The sequence below is a fragment of the Bos taurus genome, chromosome 2 (assembly GCF_002263795.3).
Source record: "Bos taurus isolate L1 Dominette 01449 registration number 42190680 breed Hereford chromosome 2, ARS-UCD2.0, whole genome shotgun sequence".
NCBI classification, from domain to species: Eukaryota; Metazoa; Chordata; class Mammalia; order Artiodactyla; family Bovidae; genus Bos; species Bos taurus.
This window is the reverse complement of record NC_037329.1, coordinates 30,879,436-30,898,745: the sequence shown is the minus strand read 5'-3', so window position 1 is coordinate 30,898,745 and position 19,310 is coordinate 30,879,436. Positions and strand designations below refer to the sequence as shown.

General features: G+C 35.6%; 1 protein-coding gene across 2 annotated transcripts in view; it reads left to right on the top strand.

Annotated features, from left to right (window-relative positions):
* Window positions 1-18,123, top strand: part of SCN2A (sodium voltage-gated channel alpha subunit 2) — a 138,821-nt gene extending 120,698 nt beyond the window's left edge. Inside the window, exons 21-27 of one of the 2 annotated variants that reach the window (NM_001144109.3) lie at window positions 1,531-1,653; window positions 2,849-3,130; window positions 4,394-4,447; window positions 7,018-7,155; window positions 7,526-7,630; window positions 12,610-12,880; window positions 14,462-18,123. In NM_001144109.3, the coding sequence (NP_001137581.1) occupies window positions 1,531-1,653; window positions 2,849-3,130; window positions 4,394-4,447; window positions 7,018-7,155; window positions 7,526-7,630; window positions 12,610-12,880; window positions 14,462-15,657 (2,169 nt within the window). In that variant the 3' untranslated portion in view covers window positions 15,658-18,123. The remainder of the gene's footprint in view (window positions 1-1,530; window positions 1,654-2,848; window positions 3,131-4,393; window positions 4,448-7,017; window positions 7,156-7,525; window positions 7,631-12,609; window positions 12,881-14,461) is intronic. The other variant, XM_010802012.4, reaches the window with a different exon arrangement.
* Window positions 18,124-19,310: the final 1,187 nt, after the last annotated feature.

Genomic DNA, 19,310 nt, shown 5'->3' with positions numbered 1-19,310 from the left:
CCATTCAAAGAGATTTATTAATAGATCTATGATTTAGTGATTGAATAAAGAAGCTATTGAAGAGTTCTCGAAGATACTCTTCTGTTCAAAAGTATCTATGGAAAGTGAAAAGAAAAGCTCACCCAAGAAATTTGCTGGAGATGTCAGTGATGGAATGGAAGAAAATTACTATTTAGAGGCCAAAAAAAGAAGACCAGAAAGAGAAGATCTACATGTATCTCCTTTTCATATTTAGCAACACAAGACACATAAAATTGAATGTTTACTACTTCTTTAGCCAATAAATACTGTCCCTGTTCACAATTTTTTTCTTATGTCTAACTTTTATTTTTCATTCTTTAATTTATACCTATCTCTTTTTCATTCTGTCTTCAGAGAAGATAAGGTACTATAAGTCCTCATGTTTTATACCTAGAAAATCTTCACAATAAATGATAATTCAGTAACTTTATCTTTCATTTGTCTTTGAAGAGATTTGCAAAGCCTAAAAATTTAGATTTTAGGAAAAATATAGAACCTCCTTAAGACAATTTTATAGATTAAATTTTTCCAAATTAATGGTTTTTCTATTTCATATTACATGTGCAAAATTAGTTTGAATAAGTCAAGTTGTGTTGTAAAATATTTTTATGTGCCTCATTTACTTCTCTTAAAAAATGTAATACCACTAACACCATATTCTTAAAAGCTATATTACACATCTGTTCTCATTTTCCTGCTTTTGAAATTCAGGTGCACTTTAGGAGAAAATATCTTTTCTTTAGCTTATATAGTTTCAATGGGTTTTCTATGTATTTTCAAAGGAAATTAGACATTTCTGTGCCACCTGTGGCAGTTATTCTTTTCCTTTTTCGCTGTAATGTTACAACTTATATCAACTACATTAGCCATCAGTATAAATAAGAAAACATTGTTCTGACAATTTCTAATTAGTTATACTAAAATCTCAACTTTTAAACTTAATGATTTCAATTTTCCCTAATGAATGATCTTAGGCCTTCACACTGACATTTACAAGACTAAAGCACTTTTAGAAATCTAGATCTTTCTGAGTGTGTTTATATTCAGCGTCAACTGTGTCTTGCATACTTTTCTTGCATACTTGTACTAGGTTTTCTTTTCTCTTTCAGGTCTGCTAAATAATATGAGAAATGATAAAGTTTTATAAATCTATAGATGAAAATTTCATTTTGGTGTCATTCTTTTTCTTTCTTTACATTTAACTCTTTTAAATTTTCTTGTCAAGAATCTTGATAAAAAGAGCATATATTGCTGCTGCTTTTTCATTAAGTTTATAGCAATGGTTCTCAAAGTGTGGTTCACTGGCCAGTATCATTAAGCTTAAGTGGGAACTTAAGGAAATGCAAATTCTCAGGTCTCATCCGAACCTTGGCCAGCCATCTGTGTTTGCAACAAGTGATTTTGATGCTCACTAAGGTTTTGGAACTGGTTTATTGCATACAGCAAGGCTGAGTTGTGTAAGCTTTTTTGCCTATAAATAAGACAATTGTGTTGCTTTTTTCTGTATAGGTCTCATTGGTTAGCTTAACTGCAAATGCTTTGGGATACTCAGAACTTGGTGCCATCAAATCCCTCAGAACACTAAGAGCTCTGAGGCCGCTGAGAGCCTTATCCCGGTTTGAAGGAATGAGGGTAAGACCAAATGCTTTAGTATTTGTTGGAATTATAATTGAAAACAGGGTTTCCCTGATGGGTGAGGTGGTAAAGAATCTGCCTGCAATATGGGAGACCCAAGTTCCATCCCTGGGTCAGGAACATCCCTTGGAAAAGGGAATGGCTACCCACTCCAGTATTCTTGCCTGGAGAACTCCATGGACAGAGGAGCCTGGCGGGCTGCAGTCTATGGAGTCGCGAAGAGTCAGACACGACTAACACTTTCAGTATAAACTGCTGTTTTGAACCTTAGACGTGACACATCCAGGTTAAATTTGTCTTCTACATTCATATTCATGTAACCAATCAATCAGTAATATTTGTCAGACATCCATAAATGACACTGTTGGAGGCACTCACACAACATAATCCCTGAATGATGACTTCTAATTAGAAGCAATGAGATTGCTTCTACCTAGACTTTTTTACTCTGTGGGAAATTTCTAGCATGTTGTGTAGACTTCTGATGTGAGTCAACATTAGTTATGTTCATTCCAGTTTATAAATGTGAAGGAAATCCCACTCACTGTAATTTGAAACCACCAAATCATTCCTCATCGTTTTTCTTCCCTGCTCCATATGATGTCTTCTGAGCCTTTTAAAGTCCAACCCTGGCCTTTTTGCTCTCAAACAAAGGCTGAGCTAGCTAAAAAGTAGATCAGCTGTGGAAATCTAACACTCATTTAGAAAGGTGGTACAAAGGAACCGGGAGGCATTTGTACTGCCAGTTGTCATCCCCTGAGGCATAAAACCTGAGACTACATACCCTCAGCACTGAGGAAATTATGATGCCCTGTCCAGGTAGGTTTGGCCATTCAAAAAGGAACTTTTAGGTGTTTTGTGATGTTTTAAAATAGTTACTTAGGATTTTCTTTGAATGTTGCAGACACAACCAGAAATGGATGATATATGGAGGTATATGTGCTTCTGTATTTGTGTGTGTATGGTATCATAGAAAGGAATGGCTAGCTATTAAATTCTTTTCAGCTTACCAATTTAAAAACCTGTTTTACAGTAGCTATCTTAATTTTTTAAAAAGAGAATCAAGCTTTCAGTACTAGAATGATTTTTATATTTTCTCTGTTGAGTTTTCATGTATAATGACCTACATTTCTAGTTCTTCCATAGATCTGACTCTCTTTTCACTTCTTTCCCCATCTCACTGCTGTGCCAGGTCGTTGTCAATGCTCTTTTAGGAGCCATTCCATCCATAATGAATGTACTTCTGGTTTGCCTGATCTTTTGGTTGATATTCAGTATCATGGGAGTGAATCTTTTTGCTGGCAAGTTTTACCACTGTATTAACTACACCACTGGAGAAATGTTTGATGTCAGCGTGGTCAACAATTACAGCGAATGTAAGGCCCTCATAGATAGCAACCAAACTGCCCGGTGGAAGAACGTGAAAGTCAACTTTGATAATGTGGGACTTGGGTATCTTTCTCTGCTTCAAGTAGTAAGTAACCACTTTATTATTATTCACTGTGATGTGTTACTAAAATGAATATAAAATTCTTCTTACTCATTGTTTGCAATACATATTTCCTTAAGCCCATCTGCCTAGATTCTTCCTTAATCATGGATGAACTGTCTTTTTTGCACCATGTTGGAGACTGGATGGCTATATAAAGTTTAAAGTCTCCCAGACTATGCCTTAGGTTTCCAGAACAAGTCTCTGTTACTGAAATTTCTACGTAGATTCCCACTGTCTTCCCCAATCTGAGCAAAGTAGAGGCATTGGCCCGAGGATGGGATTGGAAAGGTAGGGGAGGGGTGGTAGATTTCTGTCCTTTGCAGATACCAGACAGTACCTAAACCCTTGGCAAGTCTCCACTCACCCAACTTTCATGAACACCATAACCAGATATTCCCCTCACATGGACTCCTACCTTGATTTCCATCTTCCTGCCTGTTGCTTCAATGCTTTAAGATAGGGAGATTGCTCTCTTGCAAACAAAAACCTTCCTATCAAGTCTATTATGCCTGCTATAATTTCATAAAATTCCATTTAGCTTCTCAACTGACCATTCTAAGTCATGTTCACACGCTCCCTGAGTTGATCCACTAACACGATACCCAACACTAGATGAATTCTGCAGGGTCCTGTGGCATTAAGAAACTGAAAAACAAATGTGCATGACTTGTCTTCAGAATTACTATGTCTCTTCAACCAAAAATTTTAAAAAGTAAATTGGAGTTAGGTATAATAGTTTTTAGATTATAAAGTTTCTTCTTATAGAATAATTGCCTCAAAATAGTATATTTGGTAATTTCAAGAACAAACCATCATGATTGGTGGTTGGTGATAATATCATTTAGAAAAGATAAGCAGAAAAGACAACCTTAAGATCAAATAATGCAACATATTTTTCAGTTTGTCTGAAGGTAATACTATATACGTGAAATTATTTCATGTTGCATTCTTGTATATATACATAAGAGTCAAAGGTTGTTGATAATTGATTTTATGATAGCACATTGTTATAATCTATCATGATTTAAGTATAGATGTTAAAGTCACATAGAAATATGTTATGAAATATGAAGGAAGGAATTTCAATGCATATGTTTTAAAACTTTGCCAAAAGATTTTAAATGTTAATTTCAAACTATTTTATATACCTGTTTTTGAATAAATCTTGGTTAATAAATCTGATATTTAGTCTCTTCCAGAATTATAATTTGGGGAAAAAAATTCAATGGTGTGACTTTTTTTCAGGCCACATTTAAAGGATGGATGGATATCATGTATGCAGCAGTTGATTCACGAAATGTAAGTCTATTTAGAGGAAAAACTGTTTAATTAGATCTAGTGACTATTTCTACAGTGTTGTAATTTACTGATATTGTCAATAAAATAAAACCATAGGTCAATTTATACAGAATATCTGCATTAGAAAAATAAAATATTCAACCTTACATTACTTCTTCCAGAACTTGATTTGAATGTATTTCTCTGTTCACTGTGAATATTCTAACATATCTTTCCTAGTGTCTAGAATAGCAACTGGCACTTAAAAATTTGTAGATTCTATTTGTTCTATTTGTAAATAGAGATATTTTATTTTTGGTTCTAATAGTTCTAGCCATGAATTAAAAGCCCTTATAGGCGCTCTCTTCATCTGTCTCAGATTTCCTCCAGCTTTTGATATTCTTTTGTGATAGGAAAGTCTGAATAATGATAACAGAAAAAAAACAAATATAATCATATTTCTTTTCAGAAAGTAAGATTTTATGATAAAAAGGGCTTTCATAATGTATCTTACACACATCAGCACTTTTGAAATTTTTTGTGGTAATCTCCATATAATTTCTCACTATTTAACAATGAGGAGGGAAATCATGTTTTAAAAAAGAGATTGGTTTCTCATACATTGTCAGAGCATAGTAATTAAGCTCAGATGTTATATCCCTGACACCAAAAACATGTGGTAACTTAGAGAGAGTTCCTGAATTTTTTTCACCTTATTAAAAAAAAGAAACTATAAGAGCTTGACACCCTGCATTTTATCTCTTTTATTATCAGGAGTCCCATTTATAGGCTCTTTTGAATAATATTAATAATTTATAATTTATTACCACTCACTATGTTAAAGGCTTTCTTACATTATCTCATTTTCCAAAGTAGTTTCCTACCTATTTGATTAATTCAAAGTTCTCTCCACCTTTCTAATCAATAACCTACATGACATACAAATTACTTTAGGTTTCTTCCTTAATAACTTAGCAAACACTACTGTATTTTGTTGTTCAGATGCTCAGTCATGTCTGACTCTTTGCGTCCTTATGGACTGCAGCACACCAGGCTTCCCTGTCCTTCACTATCTCCCAGAGTTTGCTCAAACTCGTGTCCATTGAGTCTGTGATGCCATCCAACCATCTCATCCTCTATTGCCCCCTTTTTCTTCTGCCTTCAATCTTTCCCAGCATCAGGGTCTTTTCCAACAAGTCGGCTGTTTGTATCAGGTGGCCAAAGTATTGGAGCTTCAGCTTCAGCATCAGTCCTTCCAATGTTGATTTCCTTTAGGATTGACTGGTTTGATCTCCTTGCAGTCCAAGGGACTCTCAAGAGTCTTCTCCAGCACCACGGTTTGAAAGCATCGGTTCTTCAGAGGTCATACTAGTATATAATCCCTCAGCATTCAAACACCTTACAAAAGATGAAATTCACTTGGCTTCTAAAAGTATGGAAAGTTATTCACCCTTACTCTTGTTTAGTCAAGAGAGAAGTGCAAATTTAAACCAAAATTAAATATTACCTACATACTTTCCTGACTGGCAATATTTAAAAGTCTGACAATATCAAGTACTGCCAAGAACTGCAAGAACTCTGGTATGCTGGGGGTGGGGTGGGGGAATGGGAAAACGGGTAAATATTCCTTTAAAAGGCTCCCTGGTGACTCAGATGGTAAAGAATCCACCTGCAGTACAGAAGACCTGAGTTCGAACCCAGGTTCAGGAAGATCTCCTGGAGAAAAGAATAGCTACCCACGCCAGTATTTTTGCCTGGAGAATTCCATGGACAGAGGGGCCTGGCAGGCTACAGTCCATGGGATTGCAAAGTGTCTGATGCAACTAAGTGACTAACATGTTCACTTTCATTTCTTTAAAAGAGTTGAGCATTATCAACATTATTCATACTTAAAAAAAAAAAAAAAAACAGAACTGTGTTGGATAAGAAAGCACATCATTGTTACAGAAACAGTACTTAAGACCTGCTAAGTACAATGGATCAATAGACTCATTTTCAGAATGGAAAGATACTACTGATGTACTTATGTCAACACATATGGTAATAATTCTAGTCTAGCAAGAGAAATATATAACAGAAATCAAACCCTTACTCTTACCTATTACTATTGGCCAGGTTCTATTCTAACACTTCTCATATAGTAATATATTTAGCCTTCTGAATGACCATATTAGAGTTGGTTCTGGTTTTTTTTCCATTTTAAGGATGAAGAAACTGAGTCAGAGAGAGTAAAATTTGAAAAATTTTAACAAAAACTAGTGTAACTGTAGCATCTCTTCTGTAGGAAGAAGAAGTACTCACCCCGCATGCCCCACTGGGGTCTTAAAAGTGCATTCATATCCTAGGCATTTATTGGATGAAATGAATTTTAATTATTCAGACTTTTCTATGAGTTGTTTCATTTTCTCAAGTCAATGAAAGAGTTTGGAGACTCTTCAATAAGTGTGTTAAACTTGATCTTTCCTAAAATCTGTTTAACTTTTTAAAAATTTCCAGTGATAGAGATATGCTTTGAGAATTGAAAATTCACTGATGTCTTTTCTATGAAACAATTTTTAGGTCTAATGGTTATCATTTTTTATACTTTGTAGGTAGAATTACAACCCAAGTATGAAGACAATCTGTACATGTATCTGTATTTTGTCATCTTTATTATTTTTGGTTCATTCTTTACTCTAAATCTTTTCATTGGTGTCATCATAGATAACTTCAACCAGCAGAAAAAAAAGATAAGTATACTAAAACTTCATCTTTGCTCTAAAGTGCTAACTAAATATACCCCAATGTTTCTTTTGGCTCCAAGTGCAGTCATTAAGAAGAAAGAATATAAAATTCAGAAATTATTTTGACTTAATCATCTATTAGTTTTTAAGTGATTGATAATTCAGATAGCTGAATTACTATCAGCTGTCTGAAAGTACTGATATTTCCAGTACAGAAATATGACTAATTTACACGTTGAATATATGCATATCTAAAATACATGTTTGTTAGTAACTTTAGAATAGAATGTGGAGACATTTTTGACACAATTACTAATATGGATTTTATAGCTAGCAAAGAACATGATTTTTACAAGTTTTCCTTTCATTTCTTTACTTTGGAGGTCAAGACATTTTTATGACAGAAGAACAGAAGAAATACTACAATGCGATGAAAAAATTGGGTTCAAAGAAACCACAAAAACCCATACCTCGACCTGCTGTAAGAATAGCATACTTTCATCACTAATAAAAGCTATGTTATCTATCACTTTTATAGCCCAAATTGCTAGATACTAATTTTCGTGTATTTGCAAAACAGTTTTAGTTTGCCTTAGTAATGTGACCAGATAGCCTCAATAGTCTAAGTATTTGGTATTTTTTAGATACATAATATGTAGAAATTATGTAATATATTTTATACACAGACATAAAAATATATAAGTAAAAATGTTCAGGCTTATATACCAATATTATTCCATAGGATTGACATCACTGAGGAGCTTCTAATAATGTAGAAAAGAAAACATATTCATATATACATAGTGTGGAAATATTGAATGTTCTCAGAGTGCAGTGAGGACCAATTGGGATAACTGATACGTCTTGGATATGCCCCATATTCTGTCCAGCTCTGCATATTGAATGGAATCATTAATGAAACAAGTCATAGGTCTTGTTTGTTCCTGGTTTTTAAGAAAAATTTCCTATTTCCTCCAAGCATCTTGCCCTAAATCAGATGACATCCTTCTCTATGGCTTTTTATGGTGATTGTGATTGTATATTTGCCAGTGGCTACTGGTCTGTTTGGTTGCAGCAAGGAATTGTTGTCAGAAGAGTCCCTGAGATCTTTTATGTTTCAGAACTCCTCTCTGAAGGTATACATGGTACAAGGTAATCAAGTGTTCCCCAGGAATCATGATGCTATGATTCCATTAGTGATGATGTAAAACTAGCTAACCTAAAACTGCCCATGCCCCTATTCTGTTTGTAAGATAGCCAAAAGCCCAAAGAAAGTAGATAGTAATATTGGACAAAACATAAGGAATGTAGAATTTGAGCCTACTTTTTGAGAAATAATACAACTTGAATGGATAAAGGAGAAAAGCAGAGTAATGACTTATGTGAAAAAACAAACACTCCAAAGTCATGGAAATAAATATTGCAGTGAAAAATAGCGATATATTTTTGAAATAGTAAGTAGGAAACAAGGTTTTCTGGGTTAAATGAGTCAAGCCCACTATGAATCTGAATAAATCCATCTTAATTTATCCAAGTAAAAATACAATATCAAGTGCACAGCATGGTAATGTGAAGAAAAAGAGATTTTTAGAGACTGGTATGGAGGGGGGGGCAGGAGGAGAAGGGGACGACAGAGGATGAGATGGCTGGATGGCATCACTGACTCGATGGACGTGAGTCTGAGTGAACTCCAGGAGTTGGTGATGTACAGGGAGGCCTGGTGTGCTGCGATTTATGGGGTCGCAAAGAGTCAGACACGACTGAGCGACTGAACTGAACTGATAGGAAAATGTTAGACAAAGTAATGCTGGGCCTTAGACAAGAAGATGAACCCTTACATGCAAGAAGATGAGTCCACAGTATAGGGTCATGCCAATAGGACTGGAGATAAGTGAGCCAACAAGAAGCCTCAGTGGCATGAGGAACCTATAAAATATAGGAAAGGAGGGAGGACATATAGCTAATAAAGAAAGTAAAGCAGTTAATGTTTTGTGAAATTATTGATTCTGTTAATGTAACTGAAAGTCCTGTAAAGGCATTTGGAAAGGTGAGGTCTTATGAATATGGGATAAGGATTTTAGAGTTGTCATTGTCATACATAATTCAGTTGAGCTCTAAAGCATAGGTTCATTTTTGAAAGACAATTATAATATATCAAAAAAAAAGTGGTGAGCATAAAGCCTTGTGTACTTCACCATTATAAAAGAGGTAAATCAGTGAAAGAGTGAGATTTATTAGTAAGGCAGCACATACATATAGATAATGAGAAAAAAATTTTAATGGCTGTTTAATTACGTCAGATAACATGTAGATTTACTTTAGTAGGAGTAGGGATGCACAGGAAATGATTAGTGAATTTAGCTAGAAGATTATTGGCAACAATTTGGCAAATTAATTCAGTCATTCATTTACAATGTATGATGCTAAGCATTTGGAATTAAATACTAAACAGAGAGTCTATTTGGTAATCAAATAGTCACACCAACAAATAGAAATATCCAAGAAGGAAAGAATCCATTTAGCTATGAGAGCTGATAAGAAAGAAGGGGCTGATTAATCAGGGAAGGCTTTACTGAGCATGAGCCTAGGCCTGAAGAAGAATGAGGAAGTTTCTATAGGCCATGTAAGAAGAAAAGAGGGATGTATATGTGAAGGTCTTGAGGTAGGAAGGCCGGTGAGGCTGGAGTACAGAGGCTGGGGGTTCATTTGGGACATGGTGAGAATGAACAGGTTAGGATGGTCCAGACTTTTCTGGGCTTCTTAGGCCACATTAAGGCAAGTCTTTGTCCTTAGAGCAAAGCGAAGCCATTGAGCAGAGCCTGGTCAGTTTGGGTGTTGTGACTGTCACTGAACCAGCATTGACAGAGGCAGTGTGTGCGGTACAGACTCATTGTGGAACTATTTCAGGGGTGATAGGGAGCCTGAACCAGAGTGGTGTGGAGATGAATAAAATGGATTTGTGAGCTATCCTAGGAATGAAATTAAAAGGTTTATTAATTGAATATGAGACGTGAAGAAGGAAGCAACAAAGATGACTCATGAGTTTCTGCCTTACACACTGGAAGAGTGGTGTCACACAGAATAAGAAGTAGGGACATGAATGGAGAAAACAACTGGAGATGCTGGTTTACAGAATTTGAAAATCAAAAGGGGACTCTGAAAGAGAATGAATGTTGAATGAATGTTAGAAGTAGTAGTAAAATTTCTAAAGTAGTAAAGTTTCTAAAGATTGAGAGATTAGTTTCAGAGCAAAGCAGCAATTCTAGAGAGGAAGAGATTGAAGAGAAAGGGAATAAATATAGAATAAAACTGCACAGGATGTGGCCCAAAAACAGTGTAGATTACATTACAGAGGAAAAGGGACTGAGTCCTCCAATGATTTTGGAGTAGTATATAAAAAGATAGGTGTGGACATCAATATAATATAAAATGACAAAGAGGTAGAGGAATTTCTTTATAACAATTGACTTTGGTGTTCTCAAAAAAGAAGTAAGAATACAGGGCAAGAGAATAAGAAATTTCTAAGAAGTTTGAAATTATCCTGGGAGCAAGTGAGGGACAAAGGATTGCTCATCATTATGAAGAGCCAAGACAAAGTGAGAGAACATAAGCCTTAGTGAACATGGCTTCCAAGGCTATACAGCTTCCTCCAGCATATTCTGAAATTTAAATTGGAGACAGTGACTGTGTAGTGGAGTTGTATATTGACCTAACCCACTGGAAAACTAAATGGGCAAAGAATCTTAAGAGATTTTTGGTGAAAATGCTGACATGAACATAAATAGCAAGTTGCTGCTTTTCAGCCATTTTGAATCTGCTTCACTCTAGGTGCTGTATCTGTGGAAGAAAATTGATTTTTTAATTAAATAAAAGCAAACCATTTGCAATAAAATGTCGTACATTTTATGAAACATGTAAGCACAAAATTGTCTGAGATCACAGAGTGCTTAAAACTTAAAACGGAGTTAGGATGCACCAGACTGAGAAGGGGAGTCTAATAATGCCCCTTGACAGAAGCATTATGACAGAGGAGATGGATAAACAAGATAAAGCAGTATGGTACAAGAGTAGTAGCAAGTATCAGAAGGGTAGAAATAAGGGGAACGTAACCAGACTTGGAAAGGTAGACTTCAGTACCCGAGAGCTAAGAACAAGGGGCTGAGAACTGGAATTAGACGCATTTAAGTTGAAGGAGGCCCTCGAAGAACAGATGCAGCTGAAACAACATAAGTCCAGTCCATCGGGCTAAATATGTATTCAGAGAAAATACATGTTTTATTTATGTATTTATTTATGCAAAAATCAAATGTTATTTTTACAAAATATAACAAACCAGTACTATTTGATATCCCAGAATTCCAGTATGGAGTAATGGATGCCTCTACTAGTCGGGCAGGGGCAGAACACTAGCACAGAGAATCCAGACCAATAAAGGCATCCATCTGGAATGCAGACTATGAGCGTAGATGCAGCAGAAGCTCTGTAGTTCTAGTTGAGAAGGTAGAGGACGACCTAGCAGAGGTGAGCCAAGTTCCAAGCTCTAGGATGAGGAATATTGAGCACATAGAGGTGAAACGAAGGAAAAAAACAGGGCCCAGTGAACATAATTGGTTTACAAGATGAGGCCTTAACTTCATAAACAAGACATAAGGCTAGTTAGTGCTTAGAAATTAGGTCCAGATTGAATAGGGCGAAGTTTGAACATCTAAATTTTAAGCTATACTTTTTTAAAAGATGATTTTATTCTTTTTTTTTTTTAAAGATGATTTTATTCTTGTAGCAGTTACCTCATATAAACTTCATTCTGCTTTCCTTTGTCTTAACATCTTACACAACCATAGATGGGTCAGCAAAACGAAGAAATTTACCCTGGTATGATAGTATTAAATAAAATATAGAATTTAACTGGATTTTACCAACTATTCCACCAATGTCCTTTTACTTGAACTATAATTTTAAAAGCATCTTCTCAGCTGAACCTTAAGGTAGAATTTAAGATGCTGTGGCTTTGCTGCGCATAGTGGGTGGGGAATATAAAGGAAGAAACTAGGGTGAAAATGACCCCAAAAAGCTAGAAAAGTATTTATTCATTAGTTCTTCAAAGTTAATTTTGATGCTCACCCCAAACACAGAAGATAACAAAGATTCATTATAGTGACCAATATTTACTGTCTACTGTACACATGGTTATGTTTTAGGCACTGAGAAACTAAAAGGTGGTTCTTAACATAAAGTTAGTTTACAAAATCTGCTATCATAAACAGTATAAATAGAACAAATACCATTTGGAAAGAGCTGGATATTCCAGTATACAAAATTTTCTTCCAAGTGTAAACCAAACATGGAACGTTTTGTAATAAAAGCTGTATTTTCACATTGTTATGTTAAAATAAGATAAGTTGGACTTGATTTGTTTTTCAGTCTCTAAGGGAATTTCACATACTCTTTTTTTTTTTGCAGAACAAATTCCAAGGGATGGTCTTTGATTTCGTAACCAAACAAGTCTTTGATATCAGCATCATGATCCTTATCTGCCTCAACATGGTCACCATGATGGTGGAGACTGACGACCAGAGTCAAGAAATGACCAACATTCTGTACTGGATTAATCTGGTGTTTATCGTTCTGTTCACTGGAGAATGTGTGCTGAAACTGATCTCTCTTCGTTATTACTATTTCACCATCGGATGGAATATTTTTGATTTTGTGGTGGTTATTCTCTCCATTGTAGGTAAGAAGAGGTGCTTTCACGCAAGTGAAATTTTTAAGAGTAAAAATTTGTATTTTAAAACTTTAAAGTATTTGTCATTAATACTTTCTCATTCATCCCAAAATTTCAAATAAAGTCTAATGAAGAGTCCATTCTCAGCTTGTCATTTATCTAACTGTGTGCTGTGCATGAAATTATATGAAGAAAAAGAGAATTTATATTATTTATATTTATATTATACATGCAGCTTTCATGTATCATCTTGTCCCATGCCAGAAGAAAATAATTGCAACTTTGGCATAATAAACAGTCATATTCCTGTGGTATAGACAAGTATTGCTCTGAATAAACAGTTCACACACATGTACACATATTAATCAATAGAAGTAGTCAAATAATTGTCCTTGATAATTGGAATAGCATGTTGTGTGCTTATATATATTCACACTCAAACAAGCCTCATGTCATCTTTGGGTTCAGATAATTTTCTACAGTGTGTAATATTCTTTTTCAAAAGTAGACATTTTGTTCAAAAAAATCAAAGCAGATTCATTTCATCAATACATATTGCTTGTGTGTAGGATGTTAAATCAGGTGCTGGAAGTAAAGTTCTGCCTGTTTGAGGAAAGAGAACATACACATAGAAAAGTGTTATTCCACTGTGTATATACTTTTGCTGGTTAAACAGAACTTTGAAATAAGGTGTCACTCCATTTGATCCCAGTGATAGTGCTATAGGGAAGGAATGTAGTGATTAAGGGAGGGGACTCCTGGGTTATACAGACCCGACCTGGTGCATCCATGTTTTCACTCTTTACCAGTTCTGTGACCTATGGCAAGAGGGATCTCACCTCTCTGATCCCCGGTTTCCCAAGAAATATTTTTGTAAAGTGGTGTTGTGAGGATTAAATGAGATTATGAAAATAAATGCACTTAGCACGTATCTATAGCACAAAGAAAAGACTTAGTAAACATTAAGCCTAACCACCACCAACAAAACTATTTAATAGCTATTATCACCATTTGGCAATGCATAAAATCATTGCCAGGATTCAGTCCCAAGTATGTCTGTCTGGAAAGCCTGGGTTGTCTCTTCTGCCACCTCCCACATAAAACTGATCAAACCATCTGAGAAGAATAAGTCTCATATTCCTAATCTAAAATCACACGCTTTATCCATTAGTCCTTATGCAAATACTAATATAAAACTATTATATCAGAAACATAAACCCATTTCTGTACTTCACTACCATATACATTGTGTCTTTTGGTATATGCTTGACTTGAACCAGGAAAAATGACCATTAATACCTTCAGTTAGTATAAAACTGTTCATGTTATAGCACTAAACATACCAGTTTCATTTTGCTAAATGAATATTGCAGATTATGTATATGTAAATATATGTGTGTGTGTGTGTGTGTGTGTGTGTACCAAATTCTCATGTCCACATTTTATAAAACTAGTATGTGCATATGTGTATGTGTATACCTAATTCTCATGTCCACATTTTGTAAAAATAGTGCTTATCTTAGAAATGTACATTTTCATTTGCTGCCATTACATATAATATGATTTTTGTTGTATCTTGGCTTTCCATAGGTATGTTTCTGGCTGAGCTGATAGAGAAATATTTTGTGTCCCCTACCTTGTTCCGAGTGATCCGTCTTGCCAGGATTGGCCGAATCCTGCGTCTGATCAAAGGGGCTAAGGGGATCCGCACGCTGCTCTTTGCTTTGATGATGTCCCTTCCTGCGTTGTTTAACATCGGCCTCCTGCTCTTCCTGGTCATGTTCATCTATGCCATCTTTGGAATGTCCAACTTCGCATATGTTAAGAGGGAGGTTGGAATTGATGACATGTTTAACTTTGAGACCTTTGGCAACAGCATGATCTGCCTGTTCCAGATTACCACCTCTGCTGGCTGGGACGGATTGCTAGCACCTATCCTCAACAGTGGACCTCCAGACTGTGACCCTGAAAAAGATCACCCTGGCAGCTCAGTTAAGGGAGACTGTGGAAACCCGTCTGTTGGGATTTTCTTCTTTGTCAGTTATATCATCATATCATTTCTGGTTGTGGTGAACATGTATATTGCTGTCATCCTGGAGAACTTCAGTGTTGCTACTGAAGAAAGCGCAGAGCCCCTGAGTGAGGATGACTTTGAGATGTTCTACGAGGTTTGGGAGAAGTTTGATCCCGATGCCACCCAGTTCATAGAGTTCTCCAAGCTCTCTGATTTTGCAGCTGCCCTGGATCCTCCTCTTCTCATAGCAAAACCGAACAAAGTCCAGCTCATTGCCATGGACCTGCCCATGGTCAGTGGGGACAGGATCCACTGCCTCGACATCTTATTTGCCTTTACAAAGCGTGTTTTGGGTGAGAGTGGAGAGATGGATGCCCTTCGAATCCAGATGGAAGAAAGATTCATGGCATCGAACCCCTCCAAAGTCTCCTATGAGCCCATTACAACCACTCTGAAACGCAAACAAGAGGAGGTGTCTGCTATTGTTATCCAGAGGGCTTATAGACGCTACCTCTTGAAGCAAAAAGTTAAAAAAGTTTCATGTATATACAAGAAAGACAAAGGCAAAGAAGGTGAGGGAACACCCATCAAAGAAGATATCCTCATTGATAAACTAAATGAGAATTCAACTCCAGAGAAAACCGACATGACCCCTTCCACCACGTCTCCACCTTCCTATGACAGTGTGACCAAACCCGAGAAAGAAAAATTTGAAAAAGACAAATCAGAAAAGGAAGACAAAGGGAAAGATATCAGGGAAAGCAAAAAGTAAAAGGAAACAATATTCCATTTTGTGATCAATTGTTTACAGCCCGTGATGGTGATGTGCTGGTGTCAACAGGACTCCCACAGGAGGTCTATGCCAAACTGACTGTTTTTACAAATGTATACTTAAGGTCAGTGCCTATAACAAGACAGGGGCCTCTGGTCAGCAAACTGGGACTCAACAAACCAGAGAAACAGCATTGACAGGAGGTTTCTGTGTTCACAACCAGCTGACACTGCTGAAGAGCAGAGAGTAATGGCTACTCAGACTCTAGGAACCAATTTAAAGGGGGGAGGGAAGTTCATTTTTATGTAAATTCAACATGCGACACTTGATAACAGTAATTGTCACCACTGTTTATGTTCTAACTGCCACACCTGCCATATTTTTACAAAACGTATGCTGTGAATTGGTCACTTTTTTTTTTAATTCACAGGTTGTTTACTATTATATGTGACTATTTTTGTAAACGGGTTTGTGTTTGGGGAGAGGGAGTAAAGGTAAGAAATTCTATGTTTCTCTATTGTATAACTGGATATATTTTAAATGAAAGCATGCTGCACTTCTCATTCTCATGTAAAAAAAAAAATCATGTCACAAAAGGGAAGAGTTTACTTCTTGTGTCAGGATGTTTTCAGATTTTTGAGGTGCTTAAATAGCTATTCATGTTTTTAAGGTGTTTCATCCAGAAAAATTTTACTGTGCCTGTAAATGTTCCATAGAATCCACAAGCATTAAAATGTCATTTTATTTTTACATAATTCATTACATATACATGTATATATGTATATGTGCATGTATATACATATATATGTATACACACACACACACAGACATATACACACACCATTACATAGTCATTCTGAGTCCTGGCAGCATGACTATAACATTTTTGATAAGTGTCCTTTGGCGTAAAATTAAAATATCCTATCAGTCCTTTCTAAAAACCTGAATTGACCAAAAAGCATCCCCCACCACCACTTTATAAAGTTGATTCTGCTTTTTCCTACAGTATTGTTTAGCCATCTTCTGCTCTTGGTAAGGTTGACATAGAATATGTCAATTTAAAAAATAAAAAAGTCTGCTTTGTAAATAGTAATTTTACCCAGTGGTGCATGTTTGAGCAAACAAAAATGACGACTTAAGCACAGTATTTATTGCATCAAATATGTACCACAGAAGTAGAGTTTGCAAGCTTTCAACAGGTAATATGATGTAACTGGTTCCATTATAGTTTGACGCTGTCACTGCTGCATGTTTATCTTGCCTCTGCTGCTGCATCTTATTCCTTCCACTGTTCAGAAGTCTAATATGGGAAGCCATATGTCAGTGGTAAAGTGAAGCAAATTGTTCTACCAAGACCTCATTCTTCATGTCATTAAGCAATAGGTTGCAGCAAACAATGAAGAGCTTCTTGCATTTTATCCTTCCAATCTTAATTGAATACTCTATGGTAAAAAGCCCAATGTACAAACAGGTTGCAAGCTGCTTAATTCTGTTGAAAATATATGGTTAGAGTTTTCTAAGAAAATATAAATATTGTACAAAGTTCATTTTATTTTCCTTTTCCGCCTTTTTGTACATAAATGAGAAATTAAAAGTATCTTCAGGTTGATGTCACAGTCACTATTGTTAGTTTCTGTTCCTAGCACTTTTAAATTAAAGCACTTCATGAAATAAGAAACAAAGACTAAAATGCAGTGTAGATTCCTGCTTTTTATTAGTACTGTAAACTTTGCACACATTTCAATGTGAAACAAATCTCAGACTGAGTCCAGCATTTATTAGCTTTCATAGTGATGCCTTATCATCGAAAGAGGCTTAAGGAACGATGAGTTGATATTCTTGGCATTGCTTGAATCAGATGGTTCCACCTAGTCTTTTTATTCTGTAAATCATCAGTCTTTTCCAGTGTTTGTTTACACAGATAGATCGTATTCTTACTAACCCATATGACACTAGAACTTTATCAGATATGATATGAGATCCAAGCTTTATTCCACAAAAATCGTATAAATGAAATTATATTACCAGTCACAGCAAAACATTTTGTGTTTCTTTCACAAGCGACATTAAATGTAGATTCTTTATACTAAAGCTATTGACTTGTAGTGTGTTGGTGAAATGCATGCAGGAAAATGCTATTACCATAAAGAACGGTAAACCACATTACAATCAAGGCAAAGAATAAAGGTTTTGCTTTTGTTTTTGTATTTAATTGTTCTGTCTTTGTTTCTATCTTGGAAATGCCATTTAAAGGTACATTCTATCATGTAAAATGATCTATCAGAAAAAAATGTAAAAAATACACATGAAATATAATAATTCACCTTTAAATTTTTCATGGAATGGAAAGTAATTAAGAAGAGTGTACTGGATATCTAGTTTTAATATTGGCCAAAAACCTAGATATGGTATTGGATAGAGTAGTGGAAAATTACATAAATTAATAAAAAATTGACTAACATTTTAGCTTGTGCATCCTTTCTCCTTCCTGTCTACCTGCTGCTTTGTTTTTGTCTTGTTATTCTCTTTTCCCATTTTGGTTCCTTCCCCATGCATCCTTGATCTACTTTTCTATATACCTTTCATCACTTCTTAAGCTCTCAGTATTTTTCATTAAGGGTATTCTCTTTGTTTCTTTTCTGCTTGCCAAAGCTTTTGTTTATTACCGTCTATAGGTAACAGAGTCTGTATACTTAGACTTCTAATAATCTGCTGCACCACAAAAAGGTCATACATCTTCATATCTATAATTTTGGGGGCAAAAGTTCTAAGTGAGCTTGGATCTCACTCTTCATAATATATAAACAAATTCCCCAAATGACACTGATTTAATTATGACAAGTTTGGGGAAGATTTCTCAGTTCTGATTACCTATTAGAAATATCTGAGAAGCTTTAAAAAATGCCTTTTGGACCAAAGTCAGACCAACTGAATTCATATCTCTGGGGATGAAACTTAAGCATCTAATTTTTTAAGGCTGCCCACTGATGCTGATTCATTCTTAGGTTGAGGGCCAAGGAGTTAGCGTATCCTTGCTCAATATGAAAAAAGTGTTCTATAGAAAATGTCCCTGTCCCCTTCAGGGCTTCATTGTATAAATCATCAGATACAAGGTCCCAATATGATGACATTGGAGGTGCTTATCTTGTAGTGAGAGAGGTGTTGATTGTTTTTTAAATTTTACTGAAGTAGAGTTGATTTACGAAGTTGTGCTTAATTTCTGCTGTAGAGCAAAGTGACTCAGTTATACATACATATGTATTCTTTTCAGTATTTTTTTCATTGTGGTTTATCACCAGATACTAAATATCATTCGCTGTGCTCTACAAGAGAGAGGTATTTATCTTCAGGTGTGACACTGTCCCATTTATATCAGGGATTCTCTTCTAGGACTATAGTTGGTGGAAAGGATTTTCTATCAGAATAGTTTAGACAGCTTCTTCAGATTATACATACACAGTCACACATGCAAAACTGTACCCCAATCATCCCTAGTGCATACAAGGATGATTAAGGAGAGTGTGGACTCAGAGAATAGCTGTCCAGATGCCCTGTTGGGTAAGAATCATTAGGTCTGGACCAATGAGAGGCAGCTTATATAAAAATACTCATTTGATTCATCATTGTCAATTCACAAATCTAAACAGGAAAGA